This window comes from Saccostrea cucullata, unplaced genomic scaffold (genome assembly GCF_032062105.1).
Source record: "Saccostrea cucullata isolate Sc308-1 unplaced genomic scaffold, CSIRO_AGI_Scuc_v1 ctg4519, whole genome shotgun sequence".
Lineage (NCBI taxonomy): Eukaryota > Metazoa > Mollusca > Bivalvia > Ostreida > Ostreidae > Saccostrea > Saccostrea cuccullata.
The window spans coordinates 24,657-40,901 of record NW_026930284.1 but is presented as its reverse complement, the minus strand read 5'-3'; the positions used below and the strand labels follow the sequence as shown (position 1 = coordinate 40,901).

General features: G+C 34.7%; 1 protein-coding gene and 2 non-coding genes across 3 annotated transcripts; 1 reads left to right on the top strand and 2 right to left on the bottom strand.

Moving 5' to 3' along the window:
* Positions 1–490: 490 nt before the first annotated feature.
* LOC134283589 (L-serine dehydratase/L-threonine deaminase-like) lies at positions 491–3,468 on the top strand (the record flags this gene model as incomplete). The annotated part of the gene is made up of 6 exons (XM_062766106.1): positions 491–643; positions 929–1,004; positions 1,125–1,164; positions 2,522–2,749; positions 2,878–3,002; positions 3,273–3,468. Coding segments are annotated over 6 exons (810 nt in total), but the record flags the coding sequence as incomplete, so codon positions are not given.
* A 9,189-nt stretch (positions 3,469–12,657) lies between these two features.
* Positions 12,658–12,729, bottom strand: Trnah-gug (transfer RNA histidin (anticodon GUG)). Its single transcript has one exon. It is a non-coding gene; the product is annotated as a tRNA-His (tRNA).
* A 2,886-nt stretch (positions 12,730–15,615) lies between these two features.
* Trnah-gug (transfer RNA histidin (anticodon GUG)) lies at positions 15,616–15,687 on the bottom strand. The gene has a single exon. It is a non-coding gene; the product is annotated as a tRNA-His (tRNA).
* Positions 15,688–16,245: the final 558 nt, after the last annotated feature.

Genomic DNA, 16,245 nt, shown 5'->3' with positions numbered 1-16,245 from the left:
GTGTAGACAAACTACACATCGGGAGAGTACCTGTAAACATGTGTAACCCGAACTGGCCGGGGATTTCTAAACTGACAGTCGTTTAATTTTTATGAATCAAAATTTGTATTCATGTGATCTAATTATGAAAAAAGTTCTGTCTGCCATCTCGCGGGAGTCCGTTTGACAACTTACGTGTGTATAGACCAAGGCTAACTGGTCTTGCGGACATAGGTATGTGTACTGTTTGTTAGCATGGTTAGGAGACTGGGTGACCGTATTGCTAAGGACTCACGAAATTTACACAAGTTCAATAACTAGACAGTGCAGTTTATTTTTATAAACGTTATTAAACACTGTTAAACATATTAAATCTAAAAGTCGAATATCTTTGGATATGGGGTAACCCATATCTATTCTTGTTTATTCAGTGATATTATTACTGCAATAATAAAAGATTTGAGTGAATCTTTGTTGAGTCTGTATACGCTGTTCCTTTTTTTCTCTACAGGCAGCACAGAAGGGATGCAAAAGAGTTGTTTGTGCCTCAGGGGGAAATGGTGGCCTGGCAGCAGCCTATGCCGCTAGACTCCTTAAACTTCCTGCTACCATTGTTCTTCCTACAACTACTCCTGCATTTGTGGCAGAAAAACTCAGAGACCAGGTAGCACTTTATTCTCCATACCCTCTCCCCCAACCTTCAACCAAACCAGCCAACAAAAATTGAAAAAAAATCAACAAAATAAAAAAAAAAATAGGTCCAGTTGGAAATAAATGTAATTTATCATCTGTCACTTTGTCTATCAGTCAACATAAAGTTTATATCTATGAAGCATATATGTTTACAATGTTCTCAGTATTTACATCTTTATGCTGGTTGTGTTTATACTTTCTTTTTCTTAGTTTGATATGAAAAATATTTTCCCATTAAATGTACACATGTATATAGGATGCAACCGTTGAGATCCATGGTAGTGTTTGGGATGAAGCTAATCAGTTTGCTCTTAAAATTGCACAAGATCCAGGTATTTTTTCTTTGTTTTCTGTTGACTTAAATTAAAATAATTTAAAAATGAAACCATCATTGAAGCACTTTCTTTAAAAGTTTGTCATCTTTCAATATACAAATACAACTCTTTTTCTAGATTGTTTGTATGTCCATCCATTTGATCACCCAGATGTTTGGTAAGATTGTATTTAATAGAATTATTCTATACTTTGAGTGTCTTACATGTAGCATTTTGACATGGAAAAACATGGCTTCTAAAGATGCATGTGCCTTTTGTATCTGTATTTTTTCCTCTCATTTGTAGGGCTGCCACGGTTCAGACATTTTTCGGTTCGGTTCGGTTCAGAAAATAAATTCTCGGTTTTCGGTTTTTTCGGTTCGGTTTTCATTTTGAGAATTTAAATAAAACATCTTTATATATATCAAAGGATAATAAGGATTAAGGACATTGTAGAAAGTACTATTTTGCCGACACAAATTTCTATCCATTTTATTCAACAGAACAAGTTGTTAAATGTAACAAAAAATAACAAAGTAATAAACTTCTCGTTTAAAATAAAATAAAATAAATAAAGTTATTGACTAGAGTTATCTTGTTTCAAACAATTGAAAATTCAAAACGTGAAGTATTCCCACACTTGTGATTTGGTTTTCCTTCCACATGTGTATGCCATGTTTAAATGTCTTCGATGTTACCTGTATTTTCATTGGTTAAAGAACCCTTCATTGAAATAAACAACCAATCACAACGCGTGTTGCAAGCAAATTAGTATTATATAAAAGATAAAAAAACCGAACCGAATTCCGGAAAACCTGACTCGAACCGAACCGAACGCCATTTCGGAGCGGTTAACCGAGTTTTCGGTTAACCGTGACAGCCCTACTCATTTGGTTATTCAGGTCCAGGAGTACTGTACTGTCTCTCATCCATCTGTCTGATTTTCTGTTTGCCCATAATCAATTTTTTAAAAAATCCTACTCATCCATCATATTTGAGCTTTTTCTTTAAAATTTAGAACACAACTGGATTCCATAAATTTTATTTATCATTTTTTGATTTTTAATATAATGTTTTTGTTGTTATTCAAAAGGCTTTCTCTGAATATCAGGATACATAATTCTGAAACTGAAAAGAAAGAGTTTTAAAGTCCAGACACTAAAACTTTTCTCTTTCAAAGAAACCAGTTGAGCTACAGTCTCAACAGACACTGCTGGTTTCTGTACAGGTGAACTTAAAGACATTCGTTTGTCATTTAATATTTGCATTTTTTTAATTTGTAAATTGTGATAAGGAACATTACACTTTGGAGAATTTTAGACTTAAATTAGACACAAAGTGTAATTTTTGAAAGTGGGAAGGATATGATCTGAAAACAATCAATGTAACTGGAAAAAATTGACAAGCAAAAAAATAAATTGAAATAAAAAATTCAAATGGGAAAATCCAATTGTGTATTTGTTTGTGTGTATGCATGTGGGGGTGGTTTGCATTTTATACCATAGCAACTGAATATCATGTTGTTACTTTTACAGGGAGGGACATGAGTCACTGGTTGTAGAGGCCAAAGAACAGCTGCCGTCCCCTCCTGATGTAGTGGTGGCCTCAGTCGGAGGTGGGGGCTTACTGTGTGGAGTCATACAGGGTATGGAGAAGGTAGGCTGGGGTCACATCCCAGTGGTTTCTATGGAGACTGTAGGGGCAGATTGTCTGAATGTGTCCTTGAGAGAGGACAAGATCACCACCATTCCAGCCATCACAAGGTTTCCTATTTTCTGTTTGTTTTTTGTTGTTGTTTTTTTAGCCGAATTATATGATAATTACTTTCTTATAAGACACAACATCAATGCTGTAAAACTGTCTTCTATAACAATGCTTTATGATTTAACAGTGTTGCCAAATGCCTTGGTGCTCTCACACCTTGTACTCAGATATTTGATCTGTGTAAAAAATACTCAGTGATATCCCAGCTCTGTACAGACAAACAGGCTATAGATGCATGTCTGAAGTATGCCGGTAAGATATTTTGTTTTTAATATTAACTTCTTTTGCTCAGATATTTCTTGTAGGAAAGAGAAGGAATTTAAACATAAGAGGTGTGTAACAATAATAGATACACTATTCAAAAGTATCAAATATCTCTATGGCTATATATTTACTTCCACATTCAAATGACTGCTGTTTTCTTAATATTGACCTTTTGAATTTACAAACAAAAACACTGCACAAAAATACATGCAATAGAAGGCTGGTAGATCCTTATAAAATAGTGTTAAAATATCACAGATGATCATCGACAGTTAGTGGAGCCTGCTTGTGGTGCAAGTTTAGCAGCTGTGTACAGTGGCATACTGAAGGACCTTCAAACTCGGGGAAAACTGGGTCAAGTTAAATCTGCTTTGGTTGTTGTTTGTGGTGGAAGTGGAGTTACACTTGATGCCCTAAATAAGTGGAAAATGGAATTTGAACTCTGATTATTTAAAATTGGGTCCATTTGCCTCAAATCCTGTGATATTCCAGTTTTGTTTTTAAGTGTCAGAGGTTTTATCATTTATTTTCTGAGGGCAGCTTGCTGTTATTGTTGTTTATTTTTTTAGTGGTGATTTTTTATGTTTAATGTGTGGGTTTGAAATGTGATTGATCTCTGTATTTCAATTTGGGAATCATTTTTAAACATGTTTATTTTTGAATAAACTCTATAAAGAATGGAAACCTTATTTGTTCATTTGTATGGCAGTTGATAAAGTTTCTTTTTAATATTACTTGTACATATTTTAAACAAGTTGTGTAAAAGATGTCAGATATTGGGTAAAATGTGCAAAAAGGAGCATTCAGGAAAATGAATTATATCCAGCAGAGATATCTCTGGAATTCTCCCCCCCCCCCCCCCAGGCAGAGTGTATGTAGCTCTCTTGATTCTCTCAAGTATTTCACATGATTCATATCTAAAGTTACTTTTGTGTTTTGAGTCTAGAAATTTGTGTTCTGTACATTTATTATTGCAATATTGTTATTACATGTATATTCTATTGCAATTCTCACATTTTGGCTTTCTATTGTATAAATGCATGTACATTATTTGTATTCCATGGGTATTAATATATTTCATAATTTTAGTTTTTCAAGGTCATAAAAACTAAGAATATTACAAATTTTTGAATAGGGCATAAATACGTCCTCCCGGGAATTTCAAAGGTGGGATCAGGTGCATAGACTGAGGAAGCAAACTAAAATTAATTTTTTTTATAATGTCTGAGTCATTCCTACCTTGTCTTAATGCACGTATAGTTGAACCAAGTTACAGGTCTGTTCACTTTATGTTATCTTTGGTTTTAAGTACAGCTATTTATAAGAACCAGGCAGAAATGAAAATAAGTGATTCATGATATTGATAGATTTTTCAAAAACTATCATATTTACATTAAGATACATCAAACTAAATACTTGATCACAGTTATAAATGGATTTCATGCATAGTTGATTAAAAAATGAATTCAATATATACTGAAACAGTCAACAATATCCATTGAAAGGTGTCTGTACGTGCAGGTGATTTTTTAAGAAGGCCCGCACTCTCCTTGAATGTGAATTATAAAATATTGAACATCTAGTATCAAAGAGTAAAAAACAATTAAAAAACCCATGGGTTATTTTAATTACGAATAGATATTGTGATTTTAAATTATGTAAAAACATGACATTCTAGTTATCTCCCTTGGCACTCTTTAGTAAAAGGAGTTGGAAAGAGTGTATTTAACTCTTCACTTTAGAAGGTGAGGATTAAGGTGTGTGATTTCATCTTCATTTTGGAAGTTTTGCCGGTTTTCATAAAGGGGCATGTAAGTCAAAAATGTTTATTAGAAAAATAATATGTTTTACGGTGTGACCGTTCGAGCGCAGTTTTACCATAAAAAAAAAATTGAGATCAGCCACTTCGAACGTCAAGCCGCACGAGACTTCTCGACTAGCTGTGACGTCATGTGTGTGATTTCAGCCGAGCGTCTGTTTGAAACTATAAACCTAGTGCGATTTTGGTCGAAAAACATTGCAGACTTATTTTTGTTTCTTTGAAAGATTTCTACAAACTTAAAGGATATATATTATTATTCATTTATTTATTCGGCAATATTCGCGCAAAGGACATTGGGTAGTGCAGGAATTCAATGTTGCAAGAAATTTGGCTGACGTATGTACAGATTAGAATTTCCTCTGTTCTTACACGTTAAAATCGCTGCGCTCGCTATAAGCCTACGATAAAAAAAAATAACTGCCTGCAATTTGCTTAATTTTATCCGACAAAAACAAAATTTTATTTCCTAGACATGCTAAATGAGAACAGAGTTTGAGTGTTTTGAAAAAGGCTATCTTGTTTAACAGTAACATCAAAACTACTTAAATTCAGTTAATTTTGGGAAAAACATTTAATTTTGTACTGGAATTTGAACAGTAGCTCGCTGCTGGGGATTACAGTATGTTGAGTATCTCTCCTTTCCGTCGATACTCCCTTAGTGCTGCAATATACACAGTCGATTGGAAGAAGTCCTCGACCTCAGCATGCATGAAGTCATAGCAAGAAGCAGTGAAAGCCATGGCAGAGATTGGATGGAACATAATTTTTTCTATGTCTCAGCGCCTCTATGGATGTCATATTTAGATCAGGTATTTTATAATACATAACACAGACTATTGACACTATTGACTATTTTTTTTTCAAATTGAAAAAGGGGAAAGTCAAGAAAAATTGACAGCAAACATACAGGCTGACTGCTAGTAAAAGTTATCAGTCCTGCTAAAAATCTACCAGCCTGAGAAAATAATTGTCTTTTGTAAAATTGATTTTTGAAACTAGAGGTACTGTGAGCAATGAGCAAATGATACCCCCCCCCCGCCCCCCATATGAATCTAATAGTGTCCATTTTTTGCTGTAGGAAAGTATTATATTAATAATGCCATACTTTCGTACAATACCACTATTTTTTTGCCTAATTTTACACTCTTAAACACACGAAATCCAGGAGCTTCTGGGGCTTTGCCCCCTGGACCCCCTTCATTCAAACTATGGTATGACTAACAAATGACTGTACTTTGGAACATCACTATCAAGACCGCTTGCCTGAATAAAGTAATCCATGTCCCCCCCACTCTTCCCCCCTTTTAATCACAAATCCTGTACTGCTCATGATACCATTAGTTGATTCGGAAGCGATTAATCAAATTAATAAATTTGAATTAATGAAAACTTTAAACAAGTCCAGCTGGGCATCGATATGAGCAAATTGGTAAGCCCACAGCAAAATTTATGCGTCTCGGGCAGTCAGACGCACTGTTATTTCAAAAACTGTTTTCGGAATGGGCAATGGGTCCTTCTTAAAATCGTGAATGTTTAATTAAGCCCTGAAAAAACCCCATATGTTATGGCAAAACCATATGAATATTTTTCTTATTCATTTAATCAAAATGTAAAATTGTGCCCTTTCAAACTCTATATTTCCAAACAAATGTGTGTATGATATTCTTCAAATGCATTTCCTTTTATTTGAATTATAAATAAGGGTGGGGAGTCTTGCAAAATTTAATTGACAAGCAAAACAACCAATAAAATACTGTTATTGTTTTATCAGTTGACTTTAAAAAGGGAAGGGGTCTTTGGAAATTTAACAACTCCCTACTTAGTGATAAGCAATACTTTGAACGTATCAGAGATGTTATCTCAAATGTGAAAAAGCAATACGCACTTCCTGTTTATGATCATGATAATCTTGATACCATTCTAGATGAAGACATCTATTTTACCATTGATGATCAATTATTTCTAGAAACGCTACTTATGGAAATAAAGTTAAAAAAGTTAATTTGTGCAGATAAAGTAATATAAGCTTATGATAATGAAATACGTTTAAGTAATTTATCAATGTAAGCATAATAAATGGTGAAATATATTTGTACCAGCAGAATACAAATAATGTGTAGAAAAATTAAACAATAAAAAGCCAACATGTAAAAATGGCAATAGAATTCACTTGCTTTGCAATAATATAATTATATGCATCGTACAGAAACCAGTTGCAAAGAGAGAGTTGACAACAAACTCCACATCGTAAGAAGTAAAGGTTTCAAAAACAGTCCCTTACCAAAGTAAAATGTTTGCAGCAATATTGCCGCTATTTGTGGCAACATTGCAGCAACACATTTTTGTCACCAAAAACAAGCTTTTTGGGTTAGTGAAATATCACCGCTAGCTGCAACAACTTATGGTAATATTCTGGCAATACTGCCAGAAAAAACTTTCTGGCAACATCTTGGATAAAAAAATAACCATTAGGCATTTGTTGAGCATGCTCAGTCATTTACTTCCTCTTTTTAAATAAAATTGAAGGGAATTTAAAAGGAAGCATGTTTTGCTACAGTATTGACTTGTATCAAGGGGAGGTCAACATTACCGGTACATTGCCAAAAATTTCAACTCATTACCTCTACATTTTTTCAGATTTTCGACCAAATTGCATTTGTAAATAGTGTAAAATAAGATTAGACAAGATGAGTAATAAGATTGAGTAATGTGGAATGGCCAGAAAAAAGAATTTAAGCGGTTTCCATGGCATGGCCTTTTAAAAGAATTATAGGAATGTCTACTCTGTTTTCATGGTCGTATTTCAGACTTGATTGGTAAGTCAAAACGTTAATACTTTTAGGATGAATGATTCTATGGAGATAAAATAGGAAAAATTCTACGTATTTCAACTAGTGCTTGTGATGCATGTATACTAGACATGTATGTCTTTATAATCCTGGTGTTGCAGGAAAAGATGAATGCATGTTATCAATTGCATGAACATAATAATTAACTGATTGCATAAAATTGAATACCTGAAAGAAAATTGAATCTATATATGTTGGAAATATATTTGTGTCATTTGAAAGTACTTAATTTGTGGAGTATGCATACTAAATATAAGTCTCTGTCTCTTACGGATCAAAATTTATGGCAGGGGTTAAAAAGGCTATTTTTAGCATATAGCACAGTTAAGGTCACAAGATCATTGACCTTGGTGTCATTTGAAAGAGCTTAATTAGTGGAAGAAACATTATTAATATGCCACTGTGAAAATATCCAGCAACTCAGCATTAATTTTCAAATAACCTTAATTAGCTGCCCATCACATATTCCCAAATGCCATTCACTATAATGTATAATATAGCTTGTTTGTAATTTCAAACATATATATATATATATTGTTTCTATTCACATTTTTTTATGCGCCCAGATTGATAGATCGGGGCGCATATTGTTTTTGTCCTGTTTGTCTGTTTGTTTGTAAACTTTAATCTTCGCCATAACTTTTGAGCCAATGAGAGATAGAGACCTCATACTTGGTATGCGTTCTCCACTAATTAAGCTTTTTCAAATGACACCAAGGTCAATGACCTTGTGACCTTTACTGTGACTTTTATGCTAAAATAGCTTTTTCGAACTTTGTTGGGCGCATAGTGTTTCACAAACAAATCTTTTTTTTTATTATGATGATAAACATAATTTTTCTATCTGTTCAAAGAAAAGCAGAAGTAGCTATATTTTTTACTAACCCTGTGGCTTGCTATTGATTTCTATGTTCCTCAGCACAGTTTGTAAATTGTTAGATTGATAGAGCATTATTTTCTATTAATTACCAATTTACATAGGTAAGTACTGTAGTGTTGCCGAAATGTTGCTGCAGCACAACCTGAAATAATACATGTACTGCAATTGCTTTGCAGCAACATTGCCGCAAAACCTTTCTGGCAATATTGCAGCAAATCTAATTTACATACGAAAAACGATATAACCGCTATATTGCTGCAATATATTGCCAGAACATTGCTGCAATATTGCGACAATAATGCCAGAAGATGTTGCCAGAAGTTGAGTATTTTGGTAAGGGGTGTCATTACGTAAAGAAAATGGAACCAAAGCCTTTCAATAAATTACCCAAAGATTCAAAATTACTTGATAGAAATGGCATTAATTCTATCTATTTGAAAGCATTCGAAATTAGTTGAAAAGTCAAGCTTGTACAAGTGGTACTACAAAGCTGAATTTTCTATATATAAGGTCCTGCTAAGCTGTAGATCTGCAACTCACTGGTCTGGAATATGATTTTTATTGTCCGTCCCAGTAAAGTGGTTGTCTTTCTTATACTGCATGCTTTGATAAGCCACACAGAGGTTACCTGTAAAATCCAATATATTTTTCCCAATGCTTTCTGGTTTTAGCATCATCAAACAATAGTCAGAATTGCCAGGTAATCGAGTCCTGGACTATTTCTAAATACATGTATGATATCTTGGAACATTTAGATACTAGTGTCTTAACTGATTCGTCTCCATCGGAATCCCAACAATTTGTTGGAAGACCTAGCTCCGGGTCCATAAAACTGAGACGAGCTCACTTTTAATTTAAGTCTCCCTTTTCACTATATATCCTATTTGTTAAAGTAAAACAGGGATCAAATTTAAGCTCATCCCAGTTTTATGGCCCCTGATTCGTCGCTGATTCGAATCTCACTGTGGGACGTGGAGACCGGTCCTTCGGATGAGACCGTATAAACCGAGGTCCCGTGTCGCAGTAGGTACTGGCACGAAAAAGATCCCTCTCTGCTAAATGGCCCTGAATGCTGAGTATACGACAAAATTTGCAGCTCTCCACGGGCAAGTGTTGGCGTCTCCATATGAATGAAAAATTCTCGAGAGGGACGTTAAACGATATACAATCAATCAATCAATATAAGCTCATGGTCGATCCATTTCTATCTTACCTTCCTTTCCTCGTCACTGATGCTTTCTGCTTCTGCTATCTCAAGAACTGTATAATTTGGGATATGCTGTTGCCATCTGACCTAAATATTCATTCTGAGGTACTGGTTTGAAAAGAGTCAACCTTCTTTTCCTCTGTCTTGGTAAGCTTCCAAGTGTACATGGAACATCCGTATAACAATACAAAGAGGACCAGGCTCCCAAAGAAGGAAACTTTTCTCCTCCTACTAATGTTTTTGGTGTTCCATATGTTGGCTAGCCTCCTGACGGATACTCCGGCCAGTGCTACTTATCCTCTTCCTGAAATGTTAACATTACCTCCTCCCTTCCTGGTAATATTGGCGCCGAGCTAAGTGAAGCTGTCCACCACACCGACTTTACTGTATCCGACTTTCAAGCTGGTTTCGCTTTTGCTGTTTTTTCATCTTTGCACTGGCATTCAGCTTCATCCCAACTTTTGCTGAGTTTTCTTCTAAATTTGTTGTCTTGGACTGAAAATGGTTCATTGCTGGTGACAGTAGGGTATTATCGTCTTCAAAGTCAAGGACTTCAAGTGTTGAAGTCCCATATAAATCCTGTTCTCTTTTCTCTGACAGTCTGTTGCATCACACCCAGTATACTAGTAATACTAGGAAGAACAAGAAACGTGACATACAGCACAGCAAACAAGTCATCACAGGAAAAGGGTCTGTGGCCTCGTTGTCATTAATCACAGAACACTGAAAATCGTCATACAGGGCGTTCACCATCTTAATCAGTTTTCTGGGTTTTCAAAATTTTTCATGATGACCCAAAGACTGTCTCCGTGCATGGAGTCGAAAGCTATCTCAGAGTCCACAAAATGGATGTACATGTTAGCATTCTACACGTTTAATTGCTCCATGATGTTCCTGGGGATGAATATCTTATTCACAGTCCCTCTTCCTCTCCGGAACCCTGCCTGCTCTTTCCTAAGGATGTGGTTAACTCCAGCCTGTATTCTGATAATGACGATTTTGCTGAATGCTTTGCTGGCTAGGGGCAGCAATGTCACCCCCCTCCTTCTCAAGTTGTTGTAGTCCTGCAAGTTGTCTCTCTTAGGAATTTGGAGTATCTTTGCTCCATTCCTCTTAGAGCACATTCTCCTCCTTTCCCATCTGGTTGAAGGTCTGCTTTAGTTCTGTGGCTGATATGACCGAGGTCTGCCTTTAGCATTAATTTCTGCTGTTATTTCATCTGATCCAGGGGCCTTCTAATTCCGAAGCGTCTTCATTGTAGCCTTCGTTTTTTTGTGTTTTGGGTGGCTCAACTGAGATTTCTAGGTCTCCTCCGTCCTCTTGTTCATCTTGTGGTGGTGACTCTGGAGTGTCCCTGTTGAACATTTCCTCAAAACGCTCCCTACATCTGGCTATCCTCCTTTCTCTACATGTATTTTTCATCAGCTCTCCATCTTTGCTTTTCACCGCTGCTGTTTGTCTATTACTTTTGTTTTTGTACTATGCTGTACAGTTCCGGTCCTTCTGCTTTCAATTCTTAGCTGCTTTCTGTGCTCGCTCAGCGTTACTGTGATGTTTTGTATATGTCTTTATTGGGATCAATGTGATAACAAGTCCATTGGTCTGACAAAATTCACAAAATTCTAGCTCCGTTCTAGTTTTGTGTTCCCAGTCCATGTATATACATAGTTCTTTCAAATCCATCATTGTCACTTTCCTACTTTGGCATTAAGATTTTCCAAGACAATGATGATGTCGTTCTTGTTACGTCCATCAAAGGTCTTCTGTTGCTCCATATAGTATTGGTCCTGCTCCTGCTCCTCTTCCTTTTGATTATGCGGTGCATACATGTACGCTTGGATCACCGACACTCTCCCGCATCTGGTATAGAATCTTGCTGTTTTTATTCTCTTGTAGACGAGGGTCCATTCCATGCGTGATTTCATTGCCTGCTGATTGATCATTTGTGGAATAAGGGTTATTTATGATTTCAAAAAGCCTAGTTTTTAATCCATCAAGAGAAATTGTTGTATATAATAAAGCACAGAAAAGTTGCACTTTTAGATGTTACTGATATTTAAAAAAAATTTAAGTTGTTTGGAGTGGAGAATTCACATCTGACTTACACCGCTTCTTGAATATGCCGTTGCGCCATTCGTCTCAATACGATATCTTTGAAAGGAGTAAAGATCTACGCAGTGCAATGTATCCTTGTTTTAAAGGTCTTTTACGAGGTCTGGGAATAGCATATAGCCAGGGAAATTTTTAAAGCATCGATTAATTGGCATGTAATTCACCTTCGATAACTGGAAATTGACAAAATTATTTAAATATAATGGACAGTCTGATACACATGTAGATGATTTGAAAGATTTCATCGTAAGAATGTGAACTGTGAATTATAGGTGTCCAGATGTGAATTTAAACCAGTAACTATTAAAATATTCTCCTTTTGTTTCAAAAGTTCATTCTTTTCAATATCTTATATAAGTAAAAACTTGAGAATACGATAATTTATATATTTTGTATTCCATTTGGGTCCATTTGATTTCCATTTGGGTCCATTTTGGGTTTCATTTGGGTCCATTTGAGTAAATCGACGCACCCTTCAATAAATGTATTCTTCTTTGATTTGTATTTTTATTTCATTTTTTCTACAGTTTCATTTGGGAATGTGACCAGTGCCATATGTTGAAAAATGAATTAAATAAACATTGTTTTTACATCCTTCTTTATATTAATATTACTCCATGCACTCTTTTGGCATTGGTATTCATTACTTCCTCTTAATTTTTATTTTGTAAAGTAATGAAAAGCAAAGAAGAATGTCTTACGCAAAGTGAAAATTCTTCCTTGATTAAATAAAAAGAATAGCTACTATGCCGTAAAAGCGACTGCACAGCCACTGCCGTGACCAGGATTCGAACCTGGGTTGTCGCGGCCACAACGCGAAGTACTAACCACTATACGATCACGGCTATATTAGTAGCTGTTAAGCTTTCTGTCGGTAAAGGGTCGGTGCCTTGTTCCAGATTGATTATCAAAAAGGGAAATATTACTTACTTTCCTACTTGATATATATAGCATTATATTACACATAATTAAGCCATTTCCTGTGCCGTAACGATCTTGAACTGTTTTTCTTCAATCAGAGTTACAATCTGGAAAATTTATAAATATGTATTTCCAAAACTTTACAAACCCTTTCCATTTTTTAAAAACTTCAATGGATTTTATTTATTTATCATTAAATATTTATAAAGCGCCCTAGCTATATATAAAAACTATAAGGCGCTGTACATGCATTATATGTAAAACAAAATAAAATTTACAGCAGTTATATTCGAAAATTGTAAGATACATATTTAAAAAATTAAAGTGTCCAATATCCATAAAAGTACTAAAAAGATGATAAAAATTTAAAATGCAGCGTCCAAATATATTAAAAGGCTTAGATACGCAATTTAAAGTCATATGCCTTTTTAAAAAGAAAGGTTTTCAGTTTTTTCTTAAAAATTCCAATTGACTCACCCTTTCTTAAGTACAAAGGTAGTGAGTTCCATGAGGTTGACGCCGCTTTGTGAAATCGTCGATTCGCATATCTCACAGTCCTTGTTGACGGAACCACTTAAAAAATTGATGATTCTGAGTGTACGCTACGTAAAGGTGCGTACAACTCGATTAGTTGGCAAACATATACTCTTCAAAAAAAAGAAACGCATAGTAGGAACAATATCCTGAAAAATGTTGAATAATTTTTTCATAATTTCTATTTTAAAAGGATACGATACATTCAAGTAAAATGCATTATTTTTAATCAATTGTTAACTTAACAGCTATTCTACAAATCTCACAGACAAAAAGACCTGACTTTGCAAAATTCCTTAAAAATGTTTGATCTCATTTTTCATTAGCTTGCAATTACATCAGACAAAAAAGGGCTAACAAAAGCGGGGGTTCTCGATATTTTGAATCTGGTTTTATCTGAAAATTGACTTTTTCTAAAAATGCTGCATCTGAATGTTGCATAGCACAAAAGGGAAAATGGGCAACTGGAAGCAGGTATACAGCAGTCTAAAATTGAAAAACTGTTTTAATGTTATGCACAGCACCATATCTAACTTATAAAACATAAATCATTAACCTGGAACACCCAGTATTCGCAAAAAATACGGGAGACCACATGTGACATCAGCAGCACAGCATCACTTCAGAGGATTACGTAAACTTTATGAATGTAACACAATGACGTCATCTACAGCATTAGCTATACCTGAACAGTACAGACCATCTAAAAAGTTTTTTTTAGTTGACTATGAATTATTGCAAAAGGATTATTCATGCCATTGTTCTGACCCCACAACACCCCAAATATCGACTTCAAAGATCTCCGATCAATAGAGTATGACCACAGCATCACCGCTGAAAATTTTGGTTGAGCTATTAGTCCAGAATGTTTATCGGAAAGCGATTTATAAGTTTTAAGAGTGCTTAGGCTTCGTAATGAACATAAGACAGAAAACTGCCTCCAGGACGTTAAAAAAATTGGTAGTGGTAGTGTAATGATATGGAAAATGGTATCACATAAAAGTAAGACTGATATGGTTTGTATTCAAAGGACTTTGATAGAAAAAGGTACTCTTACGATTTTCTACCTGCACATGTCTATTCAATTTTGCGGCATTCTAGAGACGTAGTTCAATCTGACAATACCCAGCAATATACGGCTCGTTTGACACTCCCATACTTGCAAAGCAACAACAACAACCTGTTTCTGCCATAGTCATCTAAAGCGCCAGATTTAACCCCAATTGAGCAGCATTGGACAAAATGGATAGACATGATTTATCAAAGACAATCGCATCCTCAGACTCTGCAACAGCTGTCCAAAGCTTTACATTTGGACTGGGACAGTATTCCTATACAGTTTTTATTTCACACATTTGCTTCCATTAGATGCTGTTTTGGCCTATCATTTGTGTGTCTGTGGGGGGGGGGCATACTAGATATTGATCTTTAATTACCTTAAACTGTCTAGAATTTTAAAACTCTTGAGTAATTATGACATTTAGATAGTATTCCTATTGTAAACCACATTTCTGTCTTATCAATACATCATTTTACTAAAGAACCTCTTTGTTCTATGTGTCACAAAAATTCTACAATGCGTTTCTTTTTTTGAAGAGTATATGTTGGAGTCTGTCCGTGGAGTGCTTTGAATGCATAAACAAGAGTCTTAAATTAGCAACGAAACTCTACCTGTAAACAGTGTAGATTGATAAGAAGAGGAGTCATATGGTCATTTTTCTAATAACTTTAATAATGTTATTATGCGCGCAAGTGTCTTTTGTACACATTGAAGCTTGTCTGTAAGTTGTTTGTTAATCCCAACAAGTATGGCATTTCCGTAATCCAAACGTCCATACCGACGAGCATATTTAAAACTTTATGCTACATGTATGAGTTAATCTGGTGAAATGTATATTTAAAACATCAAACGAATCGAAAATGACACAATTCGTAATAGATTGTAGTATTCTAAATAATATATTAGATTCTGAGAAAGGTATTGTGTGTAGAATTTGCATGGTTTTTCCAACGGGAGTAAACAACAGTGATTTCTATTCAATAAATATACTCTTCTTTGATTTGTATTTTTATTTCATTTTTTCTACATTTCCATTGGGAATGTGACCAGGTTCATATGTTGAAAATGAATGAAATAAACATTGTTCTTACATCCTTCTTTATATTAATATTACTCCATGCACTCTTTTGGCATTGGTATTCATTACTTCCTCTTAATTTTTATTTTGTAAATAAAAAGAATAGTTACTATGCCGTAACAGCGACTGCACAGCCACTGCCGTGACCAGGATTCGAACCTGGGTTGTCGCGGCCACAACGCGAAGTACTAACCACTATACGATCACGGCTATATTAGTAGCTGTTCAGCTTTCTGTCGGTAAAGGGTCGGTGCCTTGTTCCAGACTGATTATCAAAAAGGGAAATATAACTATTGATATATATAGCATTATATTACATACAAGCCATTTCCTGTGCCGTGACGATCTTGACTGTTTTTCTTCAATCAGATTTACAATCTGGAAAATTTATAAATATATATTTCCAAAATTTTACAAACCCTTTCCATTTTTAAAAACTTCAATGGATTTTATTTATTTATTATTAAACATTTACAAAGCGCCCTAGCTATATATAAAATCTCTAAGGCGCTGTTCATGCATTATATGTAAAACAAAATAAAATTTACAGCAGTCATATTCGAAAATTGTAAGATAAGTATTTAAAAATTTAAAAGTGTCAAATATCCATAAAAGTACTAAAAAGATGATAAAAATTTAAAATGCAGCGTCCAAATATATTAAGAGGCTAAGATATGCAATTTAAAGTCATATGCCTTTTTTTTAAAATTGGCATTGTAGAAGAATAAGAATTAAAATATTATGCAGAATTTTTTGAATATAGGTTAA